General features: G+C 45.6%; 3 protein-coding genes across 4 annotated transcripts; 2 read left to right on the top strand and 1 right to left on the bottom strand.

The window, feature by feature from the left end:
• Nucleotides 1–1,024: 1,024 nt before the first annotated feature.
• Nucleotides 1,025–5,712, top strand: NDUFA3 (NADH:ubiquinone oxidoreductase subunit A3). 2 transcript variants are annotated; one of them, XM_035134436.3, is made up of 4 exons: nt 1,025–1,065; nt 2,436–2,510; nt 4,184–4,261; nt 5,490–5,712. In XM_035134436.3, exons 1-4 carry the CDS (start codon nt 1,050–1,052, stop codon nt 5,579–5,581), a joined length of 261 nt encoding a protein of 86 aa, XP_034990327.1. In that variant the 5' UTR covers nt 1,025–1,049; the 3' UTR covers nt 5,582–5,712. The 2 variants fall into 2 exon arrangements, with proteins under 2 accessions (XP_034990327.1, XP_088512507.1); XM_088656381.1 differs by having other exon boundaries at nt 1,041–1,119.
• A 474-nt stretch (nt 5,713–6,186) lies between these two features.
• Nucleotides 6,187–10,839, bottom strand: TFPT (TCF3 fusion partner). The gene is made up of 6 exons (XM_035134435.3): nt 10,534–10,839; nt 9,250–9,483; nt 8,327–8,397; nt 7,973–8,042; nt 7,643–7,861; nt 6,187–7,305 (listed from the first exon to the last, which is right to left on the bottom strand). Exons 2-6 carry the CDS (start codon nt 9,472–9,474, stop codon nt 7,171–7,173), a joined length of 720 nt encoding a protein of 239 aa, XP_034990326.2. The 5' UTR covers nt 9,475–9,483; nt 10,534–10,839; the 3' UTR covers nt 6,187–7,170.
• A 545-nt stretch (nt 10,840–11,384) lies between these two features.
• On the top strand, nt 11,385–23,922 carry PRPF31 (pre-mRNA processing factor 31). Its single transcript, XM_035134434.3, has 14 exons — nt 11,385–11,452; nt 13,269–13,453; nt 13,646–13,706; nt 13,920–14,003; nt 14,442–14,539; nt 15,251–15,357; nt 16,788–16,957; nt 17,592–17,749; nt 17,863–17,952; nt 18,083–18,210; nt 19,014–19,086; nt 20,249–20,377; nt 21,058–21,156; nt 22,413–23,922. The coding sequence occupies exons 2-14, from the start codon at nt 13,280–13,282 to the stop codon at nt 22,539–22,541; spliced, it is 1,500 nt and encodes a 499-aa protein (XP_034990325.1). The 5' UTR covers nt 11,385–11,452; nt 13,269–13,279; the 3' UTR covers nt 22,542–23,922.
• The last annotated feature ends 3,497 nt before the right edge of the window (nt 23,923–27,419 follow it).

The following is a 27,419-nucleotide window of genomic DNA, read 5'->3' as shown; positions in this document are numbered from 1 at the left end:
CAGGGAAATACACTCTGCACGTGCTCTGGGGCACAGTTTCCTGTTGCAACATTTTTCTTTTAAGTCATCAAATAATTCCCTATACATTAGCAATAATAATGTCAGGCAACTTCACATTTTTCAGGACATTCAAAATAAGTATAGCGTCTGACTCTGCTACTTGCCTCCCCCCCCCACCTGCCATCAATCAAATGCCCATTGGGTTGTATCTAAGCCAACACAAGAGCAGGCCCATTGAAACCAATGAACATGATTAACTTAAGGTCATTAACTTCAGCAGGGTTTCTCTGCAGCTTACACACCATACATTTAAAGCACAACTCCCACGCCCTGCAAAAGAATCTGGGGGCCTGTAATTTACCCCTCACAAAGCTACATTTCCCAGCATCCCTAATATACCACAATTCCCAGGATTTTGGGGATGTGTGTATGCATTTCTAGCCACCTGGATTCACAGCCAGCCACTAAAGGGCAAACGTGCACCAAGTGAAAAGAAATCCTCTATGCCTTTCCCTCCCCCCCCCCCAGCAAAGCACCTGTTCCCCAGCAAAGCACCTTCAGGATGACATGACTGGCTGTCTGGCGTTATTCATGTGCACGTGTGAACGCACTGCAGCAAAGAAAGCGCGGGGAGGGGGAGCCGAGGGACTTTGAACTATTGTAAAATTGCACGCATGCACTGGGCAGCTTACTAGGGTTCCTCCCCACCCCCCGTGCTCTCCATTCACATTACAACCCAAAGCAAACACCTGCATAAAAAAATCCGGAGATGTAAGAAATCCATTAAAGAAGTGACAAAAAGCCGGCATGCATTATTCCTGTACTACAAACGTCCAGCCTTGTCGAAGAGAAACAGGTTATAACAGTTTGAAAGCAACAAAGTGGCGATGATGATGATGATACTCTAATAATAAGTATTATTTTAAAGGGTGCAAAATCACATTGGAAATGTAAGGTAATGGGGGGAGGGGGAGGGAGGGAGAGGGAGACCGACTCTATAAAACTACCGTTCCCACAATGCGTTGCGCCTCCTCCGCTTTCCTTTCAAGATGGCTGCGCTGAGAAGTAAGTGCCCTAACAGTGCCTCATTCTCTCTCTCTCTCCCGACTTACTCGGCTGGTGGGTCCGTGTCTTTTGAGTGGCGCAGGGTTCGTGGAGGGGTTCCCCCCCCTTTGCTAGAGGGAGCCAGGGTTATGGCAGTGAGTGTTAAGTGGGGATCCGTTTTGGGGTAGGTTGGAAAGATAAAGAAGGACATTCAAATTGTTAAGAGGATGACCTTCTTTAGTTGGTCGGTGGAGAAGGACCGTGGCGGAGTTTTTAGGGCACGTGCGAACTGTTTTGCACGGGGGAGGGTTGCTAGGTTGTGTGTATGTGTGTGTAGGGGGGTCCTTTGTGTATTTTCAGGCTACCACAACCATAGTGTTTGGAGGGATCACAAGAGACATCTAGCTTAATCCATTGCAGATACAGTACAGTGCTGAAAATCCGCTACAGAAGCATTTCTGATAGGCAGCCACCTTCCCTCGGCTTTTAAACCCCTAATGAAGGAAAAACAACATGCTTTTCTTCTGTGCCCACTCAGTCCTGAACACAAGACACTTTACAAAACCTGTTCTCTCAGCTATGTTGTGAGCCAAGCGTGGCGGCAACCCCTTTCGCACTTGCAGGGTTAAGTCTCATTGAACTAGGTGGGACTTACTTCTGAATAGATTTTTGTAAGGTTCTTCTGTGCATCCATTATTTTTTCCTTACTTAAAAAAAAATATCTGCCTTGGCTTTCCCATTAATAATGTGTCAAGTGGTGTGCAGTATTATAAATGATCAGAAAAACCAAGAGCAAATATTGGAAGCAGGAGCAAGAATAGCTCCGGGGAAATAAAAGTGTTCATCTGGCGTGTAGGCACCAAGCGAGTATCTGGTTGTTCCAAAGATGCATAGAAAAGGCCCCAACCCCGGTCACCACCTTAGAAAAGTTGGGGTACCTGGAACAAATCTTTTAAATTACAGTCTTAAGTGTATGCCACTGTTGTTTCAATTTTTCAGATGGGAAAAGTGAGGCGCTGAATGACAGATCTGCTCATGGTCTCCCCAGTTGAGTTAATGCCTAATTAGTGCCTTGTGCAACTCCTGGTTCCCAACCCTCTTAAATCATGAGTAAAAGACGGCCCAAAGTCTGTCCTTTGTAGATCTGCCGGCACAAGTCAACTCCCTACTTTGCCCCACTAGCAAGAAGACACTGTTTTTAAAAAGGAGATGCTGGTCTTGCCATGTTGATAAGCTGCAGGAGCAGGCAAATATTAGATGCGAAAAATTCCTATCCTCCCAAATACTCTGATAGCGTTCTCCTGTTCTAACTTGTTAGGCCTCCAAACATTGTCAGAGAAGCAAGTATTCAAAACAGTTCTAATAAGTGTGCATACTTCCTTATCCCACAGAAATTATCCCGTTTCTGAAAGATGCATGGGGAAAGGATCCAGTTGTCGTTCTCTCTTTCGGCATTGGTTTTATGGGTGAGTTTGCATTACTTTTCCCTGCAGCCCAGGAATCCACTTTCTAATTAAATACATTTTTGCAGTTTCCTCGTGGGTGCTGTGTATGGGGTCCTAGAGCATGTTTCATCCAGACACTGACCAGGGCCAGTCCTGCTTAGCTTTAGAAAGGATGCTGCACTAAGGGTCTTGAGACCACATAAGTTCTTGGTGTAGCAAATGAGGGCCTTTGTGGATGATGTCATTAAGAGCTAAGGGGTAAAATTTGTTGCTTTGTGATTTTTTAATATTTTTCTCAAAAACAGCAACTAAAATTCCTTCACATAGTAGCATTCTCATCACAGATGCTAACTTCCTCCCCTTTCCCCAGAGTCTCTCCAGCAGTCTGGAGAGATGTTGGGTTGATTCTTTTTAATTTAACGTAAAATGTATTATTTTAAAAGTAGCTGCCTGAACTTTTGTGGGCATAGTTTTAAATGGAGCTTTGCCCCAGAGAGCATTTGTTCTCCTCATGTCCTAAGTCAATTTCCCATACTCTTTTCAAGCCTAGTGTATTAGCAGTCCATTCTGATAGGAGTGCCTTATAAATGCTAGATAGCATTATTTTGGAGTTGGTGTTTGCCCATGACGGTGTTAGTGGCCAAGTTGTAATGCTTGATTTGAGTTGTGGTTGAGGAAAGCACACTTGGTATAAAAAGGTAAAGGTACCCCTGACCGTAAGGTCCAGTCACGGATGACTCTGGGGTTGCGTGCTCTGGGGAGCTGGCGTTTGTCCGCAGACAGCTTCAGGGTCATGTGACCAGCATGACTAAGCTGCTTCCGGTGAACCAGAGCAGCACATGGAAATGCCGTTTATCTTCCCACCGGAGTGGTACCCATTTATCTACTTCCACTTTGATGTTCTTTCAAACTGCTAGGTGGGCAGGAGCTGGTACTGAGCAACGGGAGCTCACCCCGTCGCGGGGACCTTCCGATCGGCAAGCCCTAGGCTCAGTGGTTTAGACCACAGCGCCACCAGCATCCCTACACTTGGTATTGTTGTTGTTTAGTCGTCTTAGTAGTTGAAACAAATTGGGAAAATTATCATCTAGTATTTGGCATAGCTTGTCTGTCAATGGTTTATTGTTTTTATAATAAACCATTGACAGTAGGTCACAATTAGGGAATTGCCGGTGTTTATCTCCATGTTTAAAATCAGTACCGGTGTGCTCTATTATGGGTGTTCCCCTCCCCTGATGTAGACAAAGGGTAGCCAGAAGATACGATTAGGATTTGTTGGATATTTTGTGTAATTTGAAGTAGATTGGCAACTATTTCTTGCTCCCAGTTGCTTAAAAATGACAACTTTGAGATAACCTCCTGCCCAAGTTATATTGTTGAAATGAAGAAAGCCAAGAAAGGGGGTAACCAGAGGCAACTCTTCTATGGAAGGGCTCGGTTCTGGAACTAGAAACCAATTCCTGGACTCAGAAGTCTTGACTTTGAAGCCTTTTGCACTGGACTCTGGTTGGTGGATCTCTTGAGTTTTAGAAAACAAAGCAGATCCTCGAGGCTAAAGTCTTGCCCACTCCTATACTCACCTAGATAGAGCAGTACTCTTGAGTTTATTTCTTTTGTTGTTAGAGGCTTGGTGTGCAATTTATGTTTTCAGTTTCTTTCTGACTCGCATCTGTGTTTTTCCTTTCCTATTTCAGCTTTGGTGGCACCGTGGGTCAGTCCCTTAACAAAATACAGCACCATGATTAACCAGGCTGTACCATATACATATCCAGGTATAACCGCCTCCACAAAACCTATCCCTTTAAAGGCAGTTCCTTAGCAGAGGAGCAACATGAAATACTTGACTCCATGTTTAGTGCAGCTGATGTTAAACTATGGCTGAGCCACTTCTTTGGAGCGAGGCAGCTGAAGATCTAATGATAGAAGTCATACGTGATGACGTCGTTGGGATACTTGACAAATAAAAAAATTAAAGCATACACATCCAAATAATATGACTGACTGCCACGTCTGTAAGGCACGTACTGGAGAGCTCCCAAAATAGCTCAATTGTCAAATTGTTCACCTTTTAACAAAACAGGCAAATTTTCACTACAATTGGCCTCCTTGCAGGAGAACTGAAAGTTGGTCAACACATTCTTGAAAATGAATCCATGGTAACTAAGAGGCAGTGTACTGCTGAATACTACAACCCTACACTGATTTGTGGGCAGAGGGTCTGCACCTATAAAGCAAGCTGATTGGCTGGCAAAACCAGAATGGGCATAGTTTCCCAATCACTGTGTTTCTATACTAGGAGGAAATGGTTCTCCCTTAGCATTTATTCCTGTAGCACAGCTTTTGTTGTTGTTGTTTAGTCGTTTAGTCGTGTCCGACTCTTCGTGACCCCATGGACCATAGCACGCCAGGCACTCCTGTCTTGCACTGCCTCCCGCAGTTTGGTCAAACTCATGTTCGTAGCTTCGAGAACACTGTCCAACCATCTTGTCCTCTGTCGTCCCCTTCTCCTTGTGCCCTCCATCTTTCCCAGCATCAAGGTCTTTTCCAAGGATTCTTCTCTTCTCATGAGGTGGCCAAAGTATTGGAGCCTCAGCTTCACGATCTGTCCTTCCAGGGAGCACTCAGGGCTGATTTCCTTAAGAATGGATAGGTTTGATCTTCTAGCAGTCCATGGGACTCTCAAGAGTCTCCTCCAGCACCATAATTCAAAAGCATCAATTCTTCGGCGATCAGCCTTCTTTATGGTCCAGCTCTCACAGCTTTAGTCAGGAAGAAAAATGTAAATGATGGCTGCACACACTTTCAAAAAATGAGGGTAGAGATGCAGTGGCAAGGTGGCTCTCTGACAAGCCAGTGGGCTACTTTGTGTTGAGGCACCATTTTGTTCTGTGCAGGGTCTCTTAGTCAAATGCTTGTTGTGTCCGTCCTGAACAGAAGTATTTGGTTGTATCGAAGTTGGGAGATACACACACTTGATTTCTGTTCTTTTCCTCTCTCCAGTTCCAGTTCGGGATGATGGCAATATGCCAGATATTCCCTCCCACCCTTGTGACAAGGAAGGACCAAGTCTTGAATGGCTAAAGAACTTCTGAGGCGGGCCCTTGTGATGAATTTGCCTAGAGAACCAACACTGAAGTGGCAACCCAGGCCTGCACTGCTCTCTGCTCTTTTGTGTACATGTGTAACATTTTCAGGATACAATAAACTTGCTAACTTAAAAGCAGGCTTCGCAACCTTTCTCTTTGTGATCACCCCTTCCAAAAAACAACAACAAAGCATTGCTAAAGAGGTTGGGACACTTAACCAAGCTTAGGTGTCACAGCTTCCTCTTTCAAGGGACACTGGGTATTGCAGTTCACCTGAGAGCAATTCCTGGCACCTTTACAAAAACCCCTGGCCCAGGAGTCTTTAAGGGAAGTAATCACAATGTGCCCCGAGACCAATTGTTATGTTTGGCAGCTCCCTTGAAATGGATCTGTTGGGGAGGGAAAGGAAGTGTGCAGTATTCTGCAGCCCTCAAAGAAACATGAAAATAAACTTAACGGGTGGGCAGAATCTAATTCAGGCACCACTGCTCTGCAGTAGATCTGGAGGAAGTGTATAGTCCTTATGGCTTCAGAAAAGAATGAGGGAGAGGGATTTAGTGCCTTGCTCGCTCGCTCGCTCTGGCAGAGAAAATAAGCAAACACTTGACAAATTTGCTAATCTTGCATAATTTGCACATGTTGTAGGAGTCTACTGGTTTTAGTACAGAATTGGCTTTAGGATGTTGTGCCTCGTGTTTAAGATACTCATAAAAATATTGGCTTGGAAAGCAAAGCAGCAGAGTTCTCTCACAGCTGTAAGAAGACTCCTCTTCACTGAGAACATTTGTCACACAAAACGGCAGCTACTTCTATTTCCTTTCTTAAACAGTGCATGGAAGCCAGCTCCTGCACACCACTTTCAATCTGCATTATACATTTAAAGTAGTATGCCACTTTTGGGGGCAGATGTGACTTCCTCCAAAGACCCCAATTCCCCTGACAAAGCTACTATTCCCAGGGTGGTTTAGAAATCCCTCTTCTCCAGGAATTTGGGGAATTGTAGCTCTGGGAGGGGAATAGAGAGCACCCAACAACTCCCAACAGCCTTACCAAACTACAGTCCCCAGGATTCTCTGGGGGAAGCCAAGACTGTTTAAAGTGGCATAAAAGTGCTTATAAACCTATGGTGCCCAAGTGGCCTCAGTCAGAGATCACTTAACTCTTTCAGAAACTCAGAAATTGTGCGGCCCAAGACGTAAGACATACAAATTCGACATACATACCCATTCCTACCCCATACTGAAGCTTTTGGACATTGGTAGAATCCATTCATCTCCCTAATGCAGATGGGCTTGAACACTTAATACATTGACTTTCAAGTTTTGTTAAGTTAGTGCAGACCATTTTGTCTTCCAGCACTTGCCCCATAGCCACCCAGTGTCAGTTCAGATCGAGTGCACTCCAAGTGGCTGAGAGTTCCACAGTCCGTCTCCTGCTGGCTCTTAAAATGAGCTTGTGCTCCTTTCAGTCCAAAACGCATCCCCAGGTGACTCATCAGCGGACAGCCCACTGGCCTCTTTAACCCAGGAGGGAGGCAACCGAAGTTCAGATATACATATAGAGTCTCCTTTGTGAGGACCGGTGAGTGGCCAGCCTCAGTCGAAATCAGAACAGGCCCCTGGGCTAGAGAACTTTGAATAATGGAGCAACTTATCCTGAGGACTAGACTGCTGCCAGGCAGGAGTGAGGACATCCTCTTGCTCACATTGGAAATCCTCTTCAGACTTTATCTGCAGCCACAAAAACCAAAACAGTCATTCAAAACACAGTTTCAAGCCAAACAGAAGCGCTGTGCGTGATGTGGGAAGAAAGGGGATGCTTTCAAACTGTGTGTGTGTGATAAACCAGCAGGACTAGAAGCGTGTTTAAAAATAGAAGACAAAATCCTGAATTTGTATTATGGTAGCAGATTCTGTGTAGCCGACGGCTGGAGTATACATAACCTAGTAATATGCCTGTTTACCATTACATCTGGCCACATTCCCCACCTAACCCCCCAAAGGTAGTGTGTAGGTTAAGTTTGTATGGTCATCTATATATTTGCAGAGCCTCTATGTTCTCCCGTACCTGCACAGGAAACTCTTCCATAGGAAGCAACGTTTGGGCTGCTCGGCGTAACCTCGCTTCCTTTTCCTCTCGCATGTGGCGCCGCCGCTTCTTACTGATGGGGCCCTCAGTAGGTGAGAGGCTTTCAGCCTCTGGGGCAGGCAAAGGGGTCTCTTTCTCGGGGGGCTCATTCTCTGTGTTGCCCGGAGCTGGAGCATCAGTGCTGTGGCTACCTTCATCCTAGATAGAACATGATTCAGCTAGAACTCCTCCATCCTAACATTCCTTCCACCCATAAGAAGGTAACTTAGACATGTCCTTATTTCCTTAGACCAGCTGTGCGTTTCTTACCTCCAGGACAATATCAAGGTGGCCTTGCCTGTAATCATCACCATACGAATCAAGGACCCTCATGAGGAACCTGAAGGGAAGTAAGAGTCCATTAGAAAGATAACCAGCAGACAAGACATCCCCACTTATCCCTTTAATAAATGTGTTCTTTTGCAAGGTGGTGTTGATGTAGGAGATTCACTGTTATGAGATGCGGTAACAGCTGTCAGTTTGGATGGCTCTAAATGAGGGATCAGATGAATTCATGGAGAATTCGTCTGCTGAGCATGAAAATTTAATAGACCCTCCTTGTTCAGGGAAAGGTATTTAAATCTCCCCACCCCTCACACTCCCATGACATACTACCAGACTTACCTTCTCTCCTGTTTAAGCCGCAGTGTTATTCTCTGGACCTGATGCAGTCGGTTTAACATCCTCTCATTCACCTGTATTTGTGGGTAATGTCACCAGAATACATCAGAATTTTGCGTCTCCCACACCCAGCCTTGTATTCTACTCACCCACCCAGTGGTCCCTCCTCTTTGGTCTCTGGATCTTCATTTGGTCCAGTTTACCATCCCATGGCCAATAATCTCTTCTTTATTGCCCACCTACAGCTAGTATGGCATAGTTGGTAGAGTACAGACCCAAGTTTAAAACTCCACTCAGCCCCCAAAGATGCTGGGGGACATTGGGCTAGGGTCTGTCTCTTGTTTTACCTTGCTCAGAGGATTCTCGGGAATATATTTAATATCTTCATCTCCTCACCATCTGAAGCCCTTCTTCATGTGCCTCTTCCATGAGAATGGGCCTTTTCTGTGGTGACTCCCCATTTGTGGAGTGCTCTCCCCAGGGAGGCTCACCTGGCACTTTCATTACATATCTTTAGGTACCAGGTGATAATGTTTCTCTATAATCAGGCACTTGGCTGATCAACATTCTATGACCTTTTAAATGTGTTGGTAGGAGGGGGTTATTGGTTTGTTTTTCTATTATTATGCGTCTTGTGTTCTCATTTTATATTTTTATGTTGTGAACCACCCTGTGATCTTCAGATGATCTTTGTACCCAAGGTGTCACTGATTTCCAAATACTTTGGCAGAGCACATGTTTGGCAAGCAGAAAGTCCCAGGTTCAGTCCCTGGCAGGGAAAGAACAAGAGCTCCTGTCAATGAAAGCAGCTTCATGAACTTATACTTGAAGTCAAAGCAGGGCTCAACCCACTGTGGCAGCTGTTTGTGTTTTTTCCCCCCAGCTGGTATATTAAAATGATGCCCCCTCTCTAGCCAATCCCTTACCTGCTCTAACTCCTTGCAGCGCCGAGCAAGAGCCTGGCATTTGCGCCGTGTCATTTCCTGCTGCCTCAATGCCCCCTCTTCCTCCTCCTCTTCTGGTATTCCACCATCGGCAAACTCCACCTCTGTCTCCAGTTCACTCTCAAGGATATTGCCACCAAAAAGAGGAGGCAGTGCCAGCTCTGATCCAGGGGGCACAGAGAATTCTTCAAAGCCCACACCAGCCATGATTGTGTTCTGGAGATTTAAAGAGAAAGAAACTGACATACTAACCAATATTAACCCCCACCCCAATCTGAAGATCTTAACGGTGGTACTCAAAAAGCCACATTACCTTTAGACCCCAATTTCCTATGTCATGTGAGACAGGAAACAGGTACATTTACAACAAGGATGGGGAACCTGTGGTCCTCCAGAAGTTGCTGGATGACAGTTCCTATCTTCCCTGGCCATTGGTCATTCTGGCTGGGTAAGATGGGAGTTCCAATCCAGCAACATCTGAAGGGCCACAGGCTCCCCAGTGCTGATTAACAAGGACAATGGTATTAGTATGACAAGAGATGAACCAAAGGGGCAGCCACTTTTATGGGCTTGGGAGCATAATACACCTGATTTTTTTAATTAAAAAAACCAAGCAAACAGTGAAATATATTTTCTTACAGCCCTCTGTGGATGCACAAAATTGTATTTAAATGTTCTATAATCTATATTCTTAAACAATCTCCAAAAATACTCAATTTTTCAGAAGTTCAAATTTTCCTTACATACTAAGTTCCTTTAAAAATCATTTCATCAACCCATAAAATATTGAGATTTCTAGTTTCCAAGTAGGAGAAAGAGCATGTCATCTAAATGGGTAGACACTGTGCCATTTGCTGTTGCCGCAATCACCAAAGTTAAAAACGTATTATTCACAACCTTCAGTATACTGCCAGAAAGTAAAGGTAAAAGGTAAGAGACCCCAGACAGTTAAGTCCAGGCAAAGGTGACTATGGGGTGCCTTTACTTGCTAGGAAGCAGATACAACTGTTCCTGTTATTCAGTTGGAGAATACAAGATACTTTGGTCACACTATTTTCCGCGTTTATCAATCTCTATGGTTCAGAAAAGAAGCTGAATAAAACTTGGTTCTAGCACCTCGAGTTCAATTAAAGGAGCTCAGGCTCTGCTTCTGGTGAACCTCCAAGGAAAGAAGGCTCCAGAGCCAATAAGGAGGAGTATGGCAACTGACGATTTTAATTTGCCCGATTCCTTTTGCCAAGGGATTTCCTAGCACATCAGACGTACCTTAAACCTTCCGATCCTTTCGGCGAAATGAGCAACCCTTGAATGAGGGTAATGGGATGGACGGTCGCTTATCGGTGACGTAAGGAAATCCACAGCAAAAGCGTTTGAGTTATCGAGACGCCTCGGTTACAGAGAACTAGGGCAGAAGAGAAGGTGTCGCGCACTTATTACGTATTGCAAAAGAGCCCACTGTGGAATGTCCTAGCGCTTCGTCGCGCCATGTTAACGTAAACGGTGGTCGCGTCCCTGTCGCCGTCTCCCCGGTCGAGGACACGATCGCTTGGCGCGGTGAAGTACGGTTGCGTCATCACGCGTTTGGATGCGTCGTGGCCTTAGAGATAGGAAATATAGAGCAACTCACAGTCTAAACTTCCGGTAAAAATCGATAGCTGCCGTTGGTGATTCTTTCTTTGACTTTCTCTTAACTCTATGACCAATAGGTAAGTCAGAGAAAAAATTATGAAAAACTGAGGGAAGCGCACGTGACAGGTGACATAGTTCAGTATAGCGTATTAGAAACCTACGGTTGGGGTGCTGCCATGAATAGTATTTCAAAGGAAATTGACCCAAAACTCTAAAGACACTTCCGGCTCCCCTTGGCATATGCGTGGGTCACCCAGTGCGAAGAGATGACGCATAATAGGCAATGCTCTAGAGATATACCCTAGAACGGCACCCCAACTCTGGCCAAGGTTGGTGCCACGCATATGGCGGCACTTGGGCTGAAGCCGAACGCGAACTCTCTTCATGATCTCTCCTTTTTCTCTATCTCTATCCGTTTTAGTGCCCGGCAGAGCGAAGGCGCTCGTTTTTGACGACACCAAGGGCGCCCGGTGCATGACGTACTTTTTGTGAGACTGAAAGAGGGAACGTGAGGAGTTCGTTTGTGCAGCGGAGGAGTGGAAGAAAGAAAAAGAAGGTGAGGAGGGAAGGAAGGAGGGAGGGAGAGGTTAACTGGGGAGCAACCAAAAAGGAGCCCTGGCCTTTGGCTTCCTAAGAGGTAAAGAGAAGTGTAAGGTTTGGGGGCGGGTAGAGAGAGAGAGAGACTATTGCTGCAAACCTAACCACGTTTACCTTGGAGTAAGCACCATAGAATTCAATAGGACTTCCTCCTGCGCAAACGCGGTGAGGATTGTGCTGTAGATTGAGGTTTCTCGGTGGCTGCAGAAAAGGTGGAGATGTTTGGTTTGTTTGTTTGTTTGTTTGTTTGTTGCACTTGTGCTGCCTTTTCCCTGAGAAGCTCAGAGTCCCGCGAGGGAGGTCAGACTCAATGTCAACAACTATCCCCAAGTCGTCCAGTAACTTGGTTGCTTCGCAGGGATCTGAACCCCAGGCCCTACACAACAGTGGCTCTCAGTTGGGTTTGGCCTATCCTGGTGGTGGTGGTAGTAGTACTAGTACTACTAGTAGTAGTAGTAGTAGTAATAATAATAATACAGTAGAAATAACAAAATTAATACTCTCTTCCATACTCTTATCGGTTGGGAATACATCACTGCTCTTCCTTCCAGTTGGATGTTTTGCTGTTTGGACAGTATCTTGTTTTACATTTGTGGACTTCATAGTCATGGAACACTTCTATTTCTTCCATTGAGGACCCTTCTGGCACTTTTTATTGCTATACCTACATTGCCTCTTCTGTCTGTATCCCGTGTTTGAGAATGTATACTTTGTTAACAGATTATAGGCATTTCACTGTGTATCTAATGTATATCACAATAAATTTATCAGCTTTATAGATGCTGCAGTAGGCTTCCAATATTATGCTAATTCCTGCAAAGTACTGGTAGGTTTACATTGGCTGATGAGAACTCTGAGATGGATTTTTTTCTTAAGGCAACCACACAAGTTCACATTAGAGCTGAGACTTGAAACGAAGACTTCTGACATGTGCTTCCTTTGCCACAGGACTTGCTCTCTGTTGATGGGGTAATAAATAAGACTGTAGTCCTACTTACCTGGAAGTAAGCCCCATTGAACTCAGTAGGATTTACTTCTGCATAGGCATGGTTAAGTTTTCACTGTAAGAGTTTCTGAAACCAGAGAGAAGCTTGTCCTGGTAGTGGTGAAATATGGGCAAAGGCAATGTAGCCCTTGAAGTGACATAAATTAGAAACTTGGATGATTGGGCTGAGATACTTGGAGGGAATAATTTTGGTGACTGACATGGTATCTCAGTATTTATGCTTATTATGAAATTATGCAGAAATCTGAATCGGGTTTATTTTTTAAATCTCTATAAGGCAAAAGGTGGGTGAATTGGAAATTGAAGAGCTAACTGGAGGCCTCTTAACTTGAAGGGGGTTCCAACAGGGGCACTTGTATTTGTGGAAAGGGAGAGGTGTTTTTGGAGAGGGGGCTAAGGAAAGGACACATTTGAACTGAGGGGCACAGTGGATCTGGATCTTGTGTTGATGGGTGTCTAGCAACTGTGTGTGGCTTTCTGGGGGTTGCTGCTACCTCATAAGTGTTGTATTAGATCAGTGTGGTGGCCTCCAGCAGTCTGTTGGACTCCATCTGCCTTCAGCCCCAGCCAGCTTCGCTAATGGGTGGGAATGATTGGAGTTACAGTCTGCAAACTTTGGAGGGCACTGTGTTGGCCACCCTTGGGTTAGATAGTGGTTATAATTGCTCCTGGTCTTGCACTGCGTAAAATAACAGATTAATAAGACTCTGGATATTTATGTCACTTATTATGGTTTTCTCCTGTGTCCCTCCCTTTTTCTCCTTTGCAGGCTGATCCATCATGTCTTTGGCAGATGAGCTTTTAGCTGACCTCGAAGAGGCAGCAGAAGAAGAGGATGGCAGCTTTGCAGATGAAGAGGATGAGCCTCCCATTGAGGATGTCCAGGAGGAAATGCAAGTGGATCTGGCAACTGATTCAGTCAAGAGTATTGCCAAGCTTTGGGACAGTAAGACGGTGAGAGAAAATGAGCTTGGCTGCTGGGCCAATATGTATAGAAGTGATGGTTTTCAAAATAGTGTTGAACTTGGGGTCCACTGGTTCTATAAACTGCCTTTTCCTTTTTGGGTGTAGTCTGGGGAAGTAAACCCTTTAAGGGTGCCCTCTTCAAAAAGTAAGACTCAACTTTTTGTTTTTTCTCCTGTGCAGTTTGCTGAAATCCTGCTGAAGATTGAGGAATACATCAGCAAACAGCCCAAAGCATCTGAAGGTACTGAGAGTCTCTGGCGGATATTTCCTTTGGAAAAGAGGTCACCCAAAAGATGTGTATGCGCACATCACCCAATCTGATTCCTGCAGTATAGAGTACAGGACTTCCTTGTCCTGCAGTACAGAGCTAATGTACCCATATGTCCATCTCCCTGTTACCTCATAGTGAGGTGCCCTGTATGGATTTTGACTTTGCACTTTCCTATCTTATTAGTTCTAGGTCCAGTAGAGGCTGCTCCTGAATATAGAGTCATTGTGGATGCCAATAACCTCACAGTGGAGATTGAGAACGAGCTAAGTAAGTGCAAACCTTAGTCACTTGCTTTGGGGTGAGGGAGGTTGAGAAGGCTTTGAAAACAATACAGTCGCTGCTATGATGAGTTAGTGAAGTAGTGAGATTGGGAAAGGCTGGCTTCATTGGAGCAGGGGGTGCAATCTAGTAAACAGAAGGGCAAACACTGGCCAGACAAACCTTCACAGGAGTTTTGGGATACAAAGGACATTTGTATGTTGGTGTCACAGTAGAAGAACAGGGACTGTTTTGATAAGAGCACTTTCTTTCTTGGGCTGGAGAAAAGGTTCAGGTTGGCCAATCTCTGAGCAAGCTATACGGCTCAGCATTAAAACGTCTCTGAGCTAGTATATTCTGGGAGGCCTGCTTTTATTCTCGCTAGTGCAATGACGCTCTGCATTTCTGTCTGTTTTGTAAAGGTCGTCTTTGCCTCTCTCTTTCCAGATATTATTCACAAGTTCATTCGAGACAAGTACTCCAAGCGATTTCCTGAACTAGAATCCCTTGTTCCAAATGCACTGGACTACATCCGGACTGTCAAGGTATTGTGTCTGTCTGTTTGTCTTCAGCTTCACAAAGTCAATTTTTACATTTGCATTGATGACTAACCCAACCTTCATATAACTTTTGCCACTTATTTAGTGGAGGTGCTCAATAGCTCAAATGGCTATTCAGATTGCAACTCAGATAAGACATAAGTAAACACACAGTAATACCGACTGTTCACAAAACCACGGTGACTGAAAATCTCTTGAGTATTCTTAAGGTCCACAGTTAATTCATGGTTTTAATTTTGTCATAATCAACCTTGAACCTAATAGGTGTGGTGGGTAGAGCTAGCAGATGAGCTATGCTCAAATATTTATCCTGCTGGGAAGTTCACATGGTTGCTTTTGAGAAGTCGTTATTTCTCAGTCTTAAACTAGCTTCCAGATTAGGAAAAATGAGGACTGTGTGTGTGGAGGGCTGGGGGAAGATCCCCAAATATTCCACCCTTGGAGGAAAATAATATTCATGTGATCCACAAATTGTTCCTATAGTTGCTGATGCAAATTAGAACTGACCCTCGAGCAGCCTTGGTCCTTCTCAGTAACAAACAAAACCTGGCACTGACACCAGAATTCTCTAAATAAGCTTGGAGCGTCAGTTAAACATGGTTACTGTGCCTCCCACCTCAGCATGTGCTTTCCGGGGATGTGCTTTCTGTCTTCTTCAAGGGCTAACTTCTGTTTTAAAATGTATGAACCTTGCAGGAACTAGGGAACAGCTTGGACAAATGCAAGAACAATGAGAATCTTCAACAGATCCTCACCAATGCTACAATCATGGTGGTCAGTGTCACCGCATCCACTACCCAGGGGTAAGGCTCTGCATAGGGAAAGGGTTTTTTTTAGGGAGGGCATGGGAGATTGGTGGGCATCTGGACTGGGAGAGGGATATAGACTGAATTTGCAAATGGTGCTGAAGGGTGTAAGGTGGACTGTACCGTTCCAGGCTGCAGGTGAGGGAATTGCTTTCCAAAATTCCATGTAAGAAGAATACTCCTATGTTGAAGGGAGAGTATCTAGCTTAGCCCTTTCTCCCTTGGTGTGCTAGTGCTTTTTCCTCCCTTTACAGGAGATTTCTCTTTATGTATAGGGGAGCATTCAAAAATACAGTGGAACCTCGGTTTACAAACGCGATCCGTTCCATGGAGGCGTTCGTAAACGGAGGCATTCGCTCCCCGAAGGTATGCTTCTGCGTATGCACAAAGCGCTGATAGAGCGCTTCTGCGCACGCGCTGCGCAGATCGCGTCTGCGCATCCGACGTCGCAAAACCCGGATGTAAACACTTCCGGGTCTGCGGCGTTTGTAAACGGAGGCATTCGTAAATGGGACTGTTTGTAAACCGAGGTACCACTGTAATATCTTATCTCTGGCAGTATGGAGTACTACAGTCTACTGTACCACTTTGTTCCACTATCTATAGAGCAGGCCCAGAATCATGGCAGTTTTCCCTTTATGGGATTTTAGCACAGAGAATAGATTTCAGATGAAAGAGTGTGGCTTTTAGGTCACTGCTTGGTTGTCCCGAGAGTGGCCTTCAGACAATTACTGTCTATCTCAGGCATCCCCAAACTGCGGCCCTCCAGATGTTTTGGCCTACAACTCCCATGATCCCTAGCTAACAGGACCAGTGGTCAGGGATGATAGGAATTGTAGTCCAAAACATCTGGAGGGCCGAAGTTTGGGGATGCCTGGTCTATCTTATCATATGAAGAGACAGGAGGCACCTGCCAGATCACATGATAAATGGTATGAGTTAACTTTCTGATGACTCACGGCTTACATATGCTGGTGGAGATAGGGTGTGGGGTCGCAAATCAAAATACGCAAGGGCGACCTGCAGCAAAACATTGCAGTGCGAATTGCTCCCATTCAGGTTTCCAGCCATCTGTTCCCTGTCCTCAACTGTTAGCCAGCCACTCCATGACCATTCAGCTTGCTCAGTGTTTATAGGGCTGGTTTGGGGGCTCCCCTGCCTTTGGGCTTTCTAACAATTTTGCTGTATGACTGCAAACCATGGAGTTCTCAACATCTACAGACATCTCCATCTTGTGTGTGTGGATGGTGCCATTTTCGGCTACATAAGGATCCATGCTCAGAGATAGAATATTAGCATATAGGCACGTCCTGAGAGCTCTGAAACAAATGCCACGCTCTGGGCTTTACCACATGGAGCGATGGTGCGGATATAGTGAACCAGACCTATGTATCTCGGCCTCAAGTGTCGCCTCACTCCTGTTGCAGGCAACAGTTAACCGAGGAAGAATTGGAGCGCATTGAGGAGGCCTGTGACATGGCCCTGGAGCTGAACCAGTCTAAACACCGCATCTACGAGTATGTGGAGTCCCGCATGTCCTTCATTGCCCCCAACTTGTCCATCATTGTGGGAGCCTCCACTGCTGCTAAAATAATGGGTGAGACTCTCAATGGAGCTCTGTGGGTTTGGCTCCTTGCGTATTAGAATATGAAAACTTGGGATTGTATCAGAATTGGAGCAGATTCATTGAAATTGACGGATGTGACTAGCTTAAGTCCTTTAATCTAAATGGGTCTATTCTAGTGTAATTTAGTTGGCAGAAAGGGACACGAAAGCCCCTAGTCTCCGAAAGGAATGTAAAGTCTTCCCTCTGAAAGGGTTGAACACCCATCCTGATTGGCTACTATATGAAAATTATTTAATTTTTACAGTTCATCTTTCCAAACGCAAAGGCTGCCAAAGTATTTCACAAAATAGTGCTAACATAAAAAATCATAAACAAAATCGTGCTAACATAAAAAAAATCATAAACTTGAAGCCATTAATTAAATGGTCCAAGAAATTTAGCAGCATCTGTCATGTTGTTGATCTATGATCAGTTGTGGCAGGTCTCTGTTGTCAGGGACAGCAAAGAGCTCTCCTTGCACACAAGGAGAGGAACTTTTTTTGCAAATCCCAACAGGCCAGGGAGAGTTGAGAAACCAAGGGTTGGCTGATCAAAAACCCCGAACCACCTTGGCTCTTGGTCCCACAATTAGCATTCATTCCATTTTGCCTTCCCTTCTCTCTAGGCATTGCCGGTGGCCTCACAAACCTCTCCAAGATGCCAGCCTGCAACATCATGCTTCTGGGGGCCCAGAGGAAGACTCTGTCTGGATTTTCCAGCACTTCGGTGCTGCCTCACACTGGCTACATCTATCACAGCGACATTGTACAGTCGTTGCCTCCGGTAGGTGTGTGTGTGTGTTTGTGAGTTTGCCCTTCCTCCTTTCTCTGTTGAGTTGGTGCACGGGTTTCCTAACAGCAACCAGCCAACATGTGCCTTTGATTCCCTCCTTGCAGGACTTGCGAAGGAAGGCAGCTCGCTTGGTATCAGCAAAATGCACGCTGGCAGCGCGTGTGGACAGCTTTCACGAGAGCTCTGAAGGGAAGGTATGTGGTACAAGGCAAAAGCTCTGGGATCCTGGGGGAGTGCCTGGTGTGAGAGGCATAAAGGAGGGCTCCAAGGGGGTGGCTGCTTTGTAAGCACTTTTTGCTCTTCTATTCTTCTGCTACCATTCAGGTTGGCTATGACCTCAAGGAGGAAATCGAAAGGAAATTTGACAAGTGGCAAGAGCCACCTCCTGTCAAGCAGGTGAAGCCACTGCCAGCACCCTTGGATGGACAAAGGAAGAAACGTGGAGGACGCAGGTGCGGGGGAGAGAATTGAAGAGATGTCTTGTGGCAGGGGAAGGTTGGGAGGGCGAGTTGGCTGAGCTGGCTGAGGCAGCCAGGAGGGTGGTGGTAAGTGTGCTAGGAAATAAGTACAGTCCGGAAGTCCGTTTGACTTCTAAAACGTTCAGAAACCAAAGCACAGCTTCTGATTGGCTGCAGGAAGCTCCTGCACCCAATCGGAAGCCACGGAATCCGCGCCGGGCATCCGGCTTCCAAAAATTGTTTGAAAACCAGAACACTCACTTTGGGTTTCAATCGTTTGGGAGCCAAGGTGTTTGAGATCCAAGGTACGACTGTATTAAGGAATCCTGGATCTACTTTTAATATATACATACTTGTTAAAATCAAGCCAGAATACTGGCATTTTATCTTTTCCATCAAATATTCTTTTTTCATGGAAAAGAGATTTTAATGCAACAATTCGTTTTGCTTTTTCAAAACATTAGTTTTAAAACTTATTTTTTCCTCATAATACAGTCACTGGTATGTTTCTTGAGCCCAGAATTGTGCCAGAATATGTGGGAGGCGTGGAGTATAAGAAGGTTTTGATCTCCACATTAATGTAGGTGGGAGAGTGTCAGGTCAGGTTGTTTCAGAATTCCATAAACTTGCATGTCTCATTGAGATGAACCAAGAATCCTGGCATATCAGCCCTTTGTCCCCTGCCTGAATTTGTTTTTATGCCAAACACTGCTTTCATTCTTGGCAGCAACACTCTGTCCTGGCATCATTCATTTCTCAGCTGCCAATCTTAAACATGCTTTTCCTTGCTCCTTCAGATATCGCAAGATGAAGGAGCGTCTCGGTCTAACAGAAATCCGGAAGCAGGCAAACCGGATGAGCTTTGGAGAGGTAAGGAGTCCCTGCATAGTCTCCTTGGGCAGGATTTCTCTTGGTCTTTGGGTGTTGGGGACTGTCTAATCCTTCAGGAGGGCAGGAGTAGAAACCAGGAGTTTTGGACTCGGTTCAGACTGTGTTCCCCAACTGTGCCTTTTTAACTGGTGCAATGGGATGGGGGAAGTAACAGAAATCTTTTGCGGGGCAGGGATCTCCGGGGGGTTGCTTTACGTTTTACGAAAAGTAAGCACTTGCAAGTAATACAAACCATTAAACTTGACAAGCCATATGTGCATTTTGCTGTGTCCAGAAGCTGCACGTCTGCCCACATCTACATGCAGGAATATTTAAGTTTGGGTGGTGGTTATGTGTTATATGGCTACATGTGGGCTTCACACTTCTCCTGTGTGTGCACAGATTAAATTAGATAAATTTAATTTAAATTAGGTAAATAGGTTGAGAAGTGGTTCTGAGAAGGCTGATAGAATGGACAGTTAACTAGATGTATTTATAGCTTTGACTAGTAAGTTTTCTGTCCCCTCTGCTTCGGATGTACTTGCATGTGACCCAACCATAGCTGCCAAGTTTTCCCTTTTCTCGCGAGGAAGCCTATTCAGCATAAGGGAAAATCCCTTAAAAAAATGGATAACTTTGCAGCTATGGACCCAACCCAGGCCATTTCAGGGAGGCTCACCTTGGCACACAATTACCTTTGTGCCCAGGGAAAGTCGCTCTCGTGTAGGGATCAGAGTGCTGAACTCAGGCCAGGATTCAAATCCTCACTCAGCCATGAAGTGCACCAGATGACCTTGTGCCGATCACCCTACAACAGGCTTGCTGTGGGAATATAGTGAGGATGGAGGGAGGGAACTATTTATGTCAACTTGACCACCTTGGAAGAAAGTTTGGATATAAATATAGGGACCAATTTGCCTCTTCCTAGATTGCAGGATTAGTGGTGGGGCTGTCTTTTGCATCTATAGGCTAAAAATAAAAAAGGAAATTCCAAAAGCACCTGTTGTCCCTTATTGAGTCACTTGGGCAAAAAAATAATTCAAAAGGGAAGGGGATGCATTCTCATTGAAACTGTCAACTTGGTCATCGGTCCTGTACTATCTAATCCAAACTTGGCCTTTTCTTCTCTGTGCTACGCTGCTTCTCTCCACACCTTTGCTAGATTGAAGAAGATGCTTACCAGGAAGACCTTGGTTTCAGTCTGGGCCACCTGGGGAAGTCAGGCAGTGGCCGGGTCCGGCAGACGCAAGTCAACGAGGCCACGAAGGCACGCATCTCAAAGACGCTGCAAGTAAGGAAATGGGGACTGGATGTGGAGTGCTGGGAGCTGTAAATCATCTTATGACTGGGTCCACCGAGGCTGCATTTCAAAGCTCTGAACTTGGGCAGGGGCTGTTCATTCCTGAAGGCATCATCATGTTGTCTTCTTGAGGTTTTGGCAAACAGCTACACTGAGCAACCAGATCAGAACATTACTGCAGTGTAATTATGCTGAGCATGTATGTCCTATTGTTACTCAAAGCGCTCAGGACAATACTCCCAGGCCAACAAGCTCCGTGTGGAGCAGCCCTTGAGAGCGTCAACAGGCACAGAATTAGACTAATTTTATGGTCACATTGCTGGCCATTAGTCTCTGATAACGGTAGGCAATTCCCCATGTTCCAAGTGGCTTTTTAATGTTAATGTTAAGGTGAAGGGCGCCATGCTAGGTTTTGTCTGTGGTTGGAGAAAGAATGTGCCAGGGCTACTGGAGCGGCTACCAAGACAGGGAGGGCAGGATATGAGTGTTACATGCGTTTGACAGGCTTTTTGGTACTAGGGAAGGTAACAAACGAAGGGCATGCCTTTGGACAGCCAGCCATTCGGTCGTCCCCCTGCCCCGTGCTTTAGCATCACTTCCCTCTATTTTCACCGCCTCCTCTACGAAAGGCCTAACACCCATGCTTTTTTTGCATTTGTCCTCCCAACCAGCGCACTCTCCAGAAGCAGAGCATGGTGTATGGAGGGAAGTCCACCATCCGGGACCGCTCCTCAGGCACTGCGTCCAGCGTGGCCTTCACTCCGCTGCAGGTAAGCACCGCGCTTGGCTTTGCATTCCTTGAATAACCTGTAAGTGGCATTGACGTCTTTGAAGGAGGGGTTTTTGGAGAATTGAGTGTGTGCTTGGCAAGGATGCTGAGAAGTCCAGTGGGTGAAAGAAGAGCCTTTGTGGGGAGTGGTGCTCAGGTCCTGCTTGGGGCTTCCAAGAGGAGCATTGGGATGGCTACACTGGGAACAGGATGTTGGGCTATGTTTCTTTCCTCTGATCCAGCAGGGTTCTTTGGTTCTTAAATACTTTTTTGTTTGCTATAGCTTTTAATTTTTTTAATGAGGGTTATAGAATGCTATAATACATTTTTCTTGGCTGAAACACTAATAACTCTGCCCGGACACTGAGGTCCAGTGCCGAGGGCCTTCTGGCGGTTCCCTCGCTACGAGAAGCCAAGTTACAGGGAACCAGGCAGAGGGCCTTCTCGGTAGTGGCACCCACCCTGTGGAATGCCCTCCCACCAGAGGTCAAAGAGAATAACAACTACCAGACCTTTAGAAGGCATCTCAAGGCAGCCCTGTTTAGGGAAGCTTTTAATGTTTGATGGATTTCTGTATTTTAATATTTTGTTGGAAGCCGCCCAGAGTGGCTGGGGGAACCCGGCCAGATGGGCGGGGTATAAATAATAAATTATTATTATTATTATTATTACTCCCACTCTCTGTCTCCCCACCTTCACTGTTCTGCTTGCAGCACTTGAGGATGAAAGATAAGCTCATGTGTGCAATATTGGTTGTTGTTACTGTATAACAATAACAACAACAACAACATTGGTGTATTTTTACACTAAGGTGTCTCAGTATAAATAGAAAGGACCAAGACTTTAAAGCCAGATATAAAAACAGCAATGCAGAAAAAATTAAATACAGTACTGTAAATTTATTTCAAGGAAGAAATCGTACCCACCCCATGAATGAGTGCAAAAATGGCTCTCGACTTAGCTAACTACCCTCCCAGTGAAAAACTGAAGGCTGGGTAAATAACAATGTTTTTTGCCTTGCACTTAAAAAAATAAAACAATGGTGCCAGGCAGGTTTCTGTTGGGAAAGTGTTCCACCAACTAGGAGTGCAGCAAGCAATTTACTTCTGTCCAAGGCATAGGAGCTGGAGATTTGGAGGGCGGGTGTTGTAATTCAGCACATCTACTTTCTAGAGGCAGCAAGATCTCTGGACTCTGCATTTTTTAAAAAATAGCCTCCCTCTCTCACATTCACCTCCCCCCTCCTCTTGTTTCCAGGGTCTGGAGATTGTGAACCCTCAGGCGGCTGAGAAGAAGGTAGCCGAAGCAAACCAGAAATACTTCTCCAGCATGGCTGAATTCTTGAAGGTGAAGAGCGAGAAAAGTGGCATCATGTCCACCACATAGCCCTCTTGCCATGGACACTGCCCCCCCTTTGACTAGCAGTTTGAACCATGGACCAAATTCAAGAAGAGGTGCCTTTGCACAGAAAACGGGCCTTTGTCGGAGTTCCAAAGATGGCCTGGCACTTCAGAACTCTCTATTCTCCCGGGCCCAAGTGGTACCTTGTGGTTCTCTCCCTACCCTGCTTTTATTTCTTGAGAAACGTCATTGTCAGGGAGCCTAGTATTCTGGCGGCGTGGGGGGGGGGGGTGCGGCAGGGGGAAGCATGCAGTAGAGAAGATTGAGTCCTCTTCCCTGGTCTCATGCAGTATTCAGAAGCAGAGCTGTTTATAACGGCATGGAGTGGTTAGCTTAAAGGAGTAACTTGAATGAACTTACAACATCCCAACCACGGCTTTAGATCATCTTGGGTACGATCCTCTTCACCGTTAGCCCAAGTTTTAAATGAAACTGAGGTGGTAAAAATACCAGCATGAATACAAGTAATGATTTGGGATAGTACCAGAGCGTTTCTCCCTTGCTGTGTTGGTTTAGGAGTTACTAACCCTTCGTCCTGTTTCACGATCTGGAACTAAACAACAGATTTACTGGTTATAGTGTGTGTATCTTTCTCCCCATACAAGTAGATTCAAGTTTGTCCCGTAAAAGGACTGTGCTCTGTGTGTGTGCTGTCATTTGGCAGGAACTGAAATTTCAAAATGCTCTATGCTCACGTTCTGCAGGAGGTTATATCTATGTATGAATGTGCTTGGCTGGTAGAATAAATAGCTTTGCAGTTAGATGGAACTGTGAGTGCAGGACTGGCAACTTTGGGGGACCTGAAGGTAACTGATTCCATTTCTTACTGTGGAAATGAGTGGCTCATTAAGGGAACCACACTTTTCTCATGGTGTCTGACTTTCAGATGTGTGTGGGTTTTTTTTTAGTGTGGTAGGAAAAAGCAATAGTTATTAAAGAATAAGACACTTTTTCTCCCATGAGAGAGAAGTGACTGGTTGATTCCATAGGTGAGACAATTGCAGGGACTAGGGGGTTGGCAGGCAGGAGGGAGATGTAATTCGCTGGAGGATAAATTAGATCTGGCCCTATGTTTGCTACATGTAGGACACTCTTCGCTAACCTGATAACCTCCAGATGTTTTGGACAGCTCCCATGAACCCTAGCCTGCACAGTCGAGGAAGACTTGATGTATAGATGCCATGTTTTATCTCTGCAGTCTAGAAAAAAACTCTAAATTCATGCTGGTTTCAGGATGCCTTGAGTGTGGGGAGAGACATATACCGTAGGATTTATGGGGTGTCTGTTTTGACAGTGGGAGCATGGAACTTCTTTGTCTGTAACCTGTACATTTTTGGAAAAAATAGAACAACACCTTTGGAGTCTCTGTTTGTGATCTTTCTGGGTTGGGAGAGTGTAGTACTTTCTAAGGAAACACTCCATATTGATTATTTGTGCAGGAGCCTGCTTTTTGTAACCTTGCAGCATGAAAGGCTTCTCACCCCTTTCCATACCACACCTCTACTTTTCAGGCAGGGCTTTGCTTTCCTGCGCTGGGCACAGAATTTGCCATTCTAAAACAAGCTTGTTTTTGGTTCTAAATACATTTCCACAGCACAACAATCCAGAACTGAGGCTGTGGTTGCTCTGCCCAGTAACAGCAAAGCATTCTAGGGTGTTGCCTCTTTGCTAATTTTTCTAGGGTTGTTGTTTAATCCCTGCTTGCCTAGAGAATAATTAGTGGTGCCTATTAGAAAACAGCCTGTTAAGTAGTTGTCTTATTGTTAGGGGGTAAAGGACCTACATAAAGTTTCCAGCAGCTGCGGGGATGGGACGAAGGTAGGAGGAGGGCCAGGCCTTTGTGGATTTAAATCAGCTGGGCGAATCAATTCAGCCTTTGTGGATTTAAATCAGCTCTTTGCCTATTGCTTTGCTTGTTCTGCACCAACTGCACTAACTTGGTATTTTGTCATGACTATCTTACCTTGTTGGCTATTCTGAGCTCCCTGGGGAAGGAATAGGCCACAAGTTAGTGGTAGGGCACATGCTTTACACCAGGATGGGTAACATCAGGCCTGAGTGTGGCGCTCCAGACCTTTCCACCCAGCCCTCTGGACTTTCCTCAGGCCACGCTCCCTACTCAGCCACACTCTCCTTCAGTGTTTGTGGCTGGAATGTGTTCTTGAACTCTGGTGTCTGGGTGGAGGATAAAGAGGGGCGTGTGTAGAAGCCAATCTACAGTACAAAAGGGGGAAAATTATATTTCTCCACCTACCACAGGCGTGTGGTAGCTGGAAAGGTGTCCAAAAGGGCATATGGCCTTCAGGTTCTCCATCCCTGCTTTGCACCTATAATGTCCCCGCAGCAAGAAAGTCCAAGCAGTGGCTGATGAGCAGAGGCAAGGAGGCTGTTAGAGGCAAGAAGCCTCCATTTGAAAACAGAAGCCTTGTCCAAATGAGAACACAAAAAGGAACATAAACTTTGGCAAAAGAAACACAAGCAGGTAATAAAGGGATGCAACACCCCCCCCAAAACACCCTAAGGGGTACCTCACAACCTTCATTGCTGCTGTTAAAAGGAGGCTGCAGAGAAGCTAAATCAGGCGTCCCCAAACTTGGCCCTCCAGGAGGGATGCAGGAAATTACAGAGTAGTTCGCTTAATGTCTGTTCAGGGTAAACTGGTGGAAAACATTATATATAAAATGATCAAGCATTTAGAATAACAAGTATTGCTGAAGAAGAATCGACATGATTTCTGTGGGTGTAAGTTGTCTCGCTAATATTTTAAGAGTTCTTTGAAAGCGCCACGTGGACAGGGTGATCCACTAGATGTTGTGTTCTTGGACCTCCAAAAAGCTCTTTTTTTTTTACAAAGCCCCTCACCAAGGGCTTTGGACTGGATGGACTGGTAGCTGGGTAGGGGGACCCCTGACCGTTAGGTCCAGTCGTGGATGACTCTGGGGTTGCGGTGCTCATCTCGCTTTACTGGCCGAGGGAGCCAGCGTACAGTTTCCGGGTCATGTGGCCAGCATGACTAAGCCGCTTCTGGCAAACCAGAGCATTGCATGGAGACGCCGTTTATCTTCCCGCTGGAGTGGTACCTATTTATCTACTTGCACTTTGACGTGCTTTCGAACTGCTAGGTGGGCAGGAGCAGGGACCGAGCAACGGGAGCTCACCCCGTCGTGGGGATTCGAACCGCCGACCTGATCAGCAAGCCCTAGGCTCTGTGGTTTAGACCACAGCGCCACCCGCGTCCCTTGGGTTAAAAAATAGGAAGCAGATAGTTGGGGGGGGGAAATGACAATTCTGACAAAAAAGGGATATAAGTGAGATCTACTAAGGATCTGTATTAGAACCAGTGATATTAAATTTCATGAAGAGGTCCGGGGTGGGGGTGGGGTAGACATTAAAGTAGCAAATGTGTGGGGCAAAAAAATCCTACCCAAATAGATGTTCACTCACTGGTATTAGGATTGCAGGGGAAAGCTCAACAAAAAATTCAACCCAGGGAGTGGCAACTGTGAAAGTTATTAATTCTGTGATAGGGATCACTAGGAAAAGGATAGAAAATACAATTGCCTGTATCGTAATACCGTGATGTAAATTATGGCGTGACTACACTTGATATAGCGTGTATTGCTCATTATGCCAGCTTTGAAAAGGATATTGCAGAACTGGAAATGGTGCAATAAAAATGATCAGGGGGCTGCAGCAGCTCCTTTTTATGAGGAAAGGCTACAATACTGAAGGCATTTTAGGTTGTTAAAAAAATCAGGAAGGAGAGACATAGAGGTTTACAGAATTACGTGTGGTATTAGAGAAAGTACTTTGCACACAGCAGATAGTTATAACTATGGTATTTGCTGGCATAAGATGTGGGTGACAGACACCAACTTAGAAGGATTTAAAGGGATTAGAGAAATTCATGGAGGAAAAAGCCATGTGCTTAACCCTCCTACCTCCCCACCCCCCGCCAGCAGAGTTGCTAGAGAACAACAGCAGGAGGTGGGCTCATTGCGCTCATCTTCTGCCTGCTTCCTTCCCACAAGAATCTGGTTGCTTTACTGTGGCAAACGGGATGCTAGGCAAGGCAGGCCTCTGGTCTAATCCAGCAGGGTTTTCTTCTTGTTCTTAACCACCTGGATAGGGGAAAGAACTGGGCTGCGAAAGGGTTAGGTGCCCTCCAACAGTATAAGGCAGCTTTATGCATTTCTGCAGTGTTCACAAAAGTGGGGCAAGCAGGTGTTAAGAGGTGCAAGTGTGAATGCCCCCTTCTCTTTCTTCAGGTGAATGCTTCAGACACCCCCATGCATTTGCTAAATACATTGGAGCTTCTTTCTTAGGAGAATGCTGGATCAGGCCAGTAGCCCACATTCAACATGTGAAGTGTATATTTTTAGGACCCTCTTTTTATTTCTGTCATTTTAACTGATTTTAATATTGTGTTTTAATTGTTGTGCTCCACCCCGGGAACTTGGGGTTCACGCAGTGATGGCCAAACCTGGCCCACCAGCTGTTTTGGGACTACAATTCCCATCATCCCTGACCACTAGTCCTGTTTGCTAGGGATGATGGGAGTTGTAGTCCCAAAACAGCTGGAGGGCCAAGTTTGGCCATCACTGCCGGTCATAATAATATAGTCCAGCATCAGAGTGGCTAACCAGATGCCTGTGGGAAGCCTGCAAGCAGCACATTGGCACAACAGCATCCTCTAGCTGCTGGCATAAAGAGGCTTGGAGGATGACAGCCTTATCCTCCATGAATTTGACTCATCATCTTTTAAAGTCGTCCAAGTTGGTGACCACCGCTGGCTCTTGTGGGAAGTGATTACAGACCCTCCAAGTGTCCCTATTTTCCAGGGGCAGTCCCAGATTTACACAA

This window comes from Zootoca vivipara, chromosome 12 (genome assembly GCF_965207765.1).
Source record: "Zootoca vivipara chromosome 12, rZooViv2.hap1.1, whole genome shotgun sequence".
Classification (NCBI taxonomy): Eukaryota; Metazoa; Chordata; class Lepidosauria; order Squamata; family Lacertidae; genus Zootoca; species Zootoca vivipara.
The sequence above is the reverse complement of the archived record's forward strand: the minus strand, read 5'-3'. Positions and strand labels throughout refer to the sequence as shown.

Bases quoted from the DNA above. Each gene is read 5' to 3' on its own strand.
- TFPT (XM_035134435.3), bottom strand. From the start codon at position 9,474: ATGGCTGGTGTGGGCTTTGAAGAATTCTCTGTGCCCCCTGGATCAGAG. The intron at 8,398-9,249 runs GTAAGGGATTGG...CCACAAATACAG, and splicing joins GCTGCAAGGAGTTAGAGCAG to GTGAATGAGAGGATGTTAAA. The intron at 8,043-8,326 runs GTAAGTCTGGTA...ACTTCCCTTCAG, and splicing joins CGGCTTAAACAGGAGAGAAG to GTTCCTCATGAGGGTCCTTG.
- NDUFA3 (XM_088656381.1), top strand. From the start codon at position 1,050: ATGGCTGCGCTGAGAAGTAAGTGCCCTAACAGTGCCTCATTCTCTCTC. The intron at 1,120-2,435 runs GTGGGTCCGTGT...CTTATCCCACAG, and splicing joins TCTCCCGACTTACTCGGCTG to AAATTATCCCGTTTCTGAAA. The intron at 2,511-4,183 runs GTGAGTTTGCAT...TTCCTATTTCAG, and splicing joins TTTCGGCATTGGTTTTATGG to CTTTGGTGGCACCGTGGGTC.
- PRPF31 (XM_035134434.3), top strand. From the start codon at position 13,280: ATGTCTTTGGCAGATGAGCTTTTAGCTGACCTCGAAGAGGCAGCAGAA. The intron at 14,004-14,441 runs GTAAGTGCAAAC...CTCTCTTTCCAG, and splicing joins GGAGATTGAGAACGAGCTAA to ATATTATTCACAAGTTCATT. The intron at 16,958-17,591 runs GTGAGACTCTCA...CCTTCTCTCTAG, and splicing joins CACTGCTGCTAAAATAATGG to GCATTGCCGGTGGCCTCACA.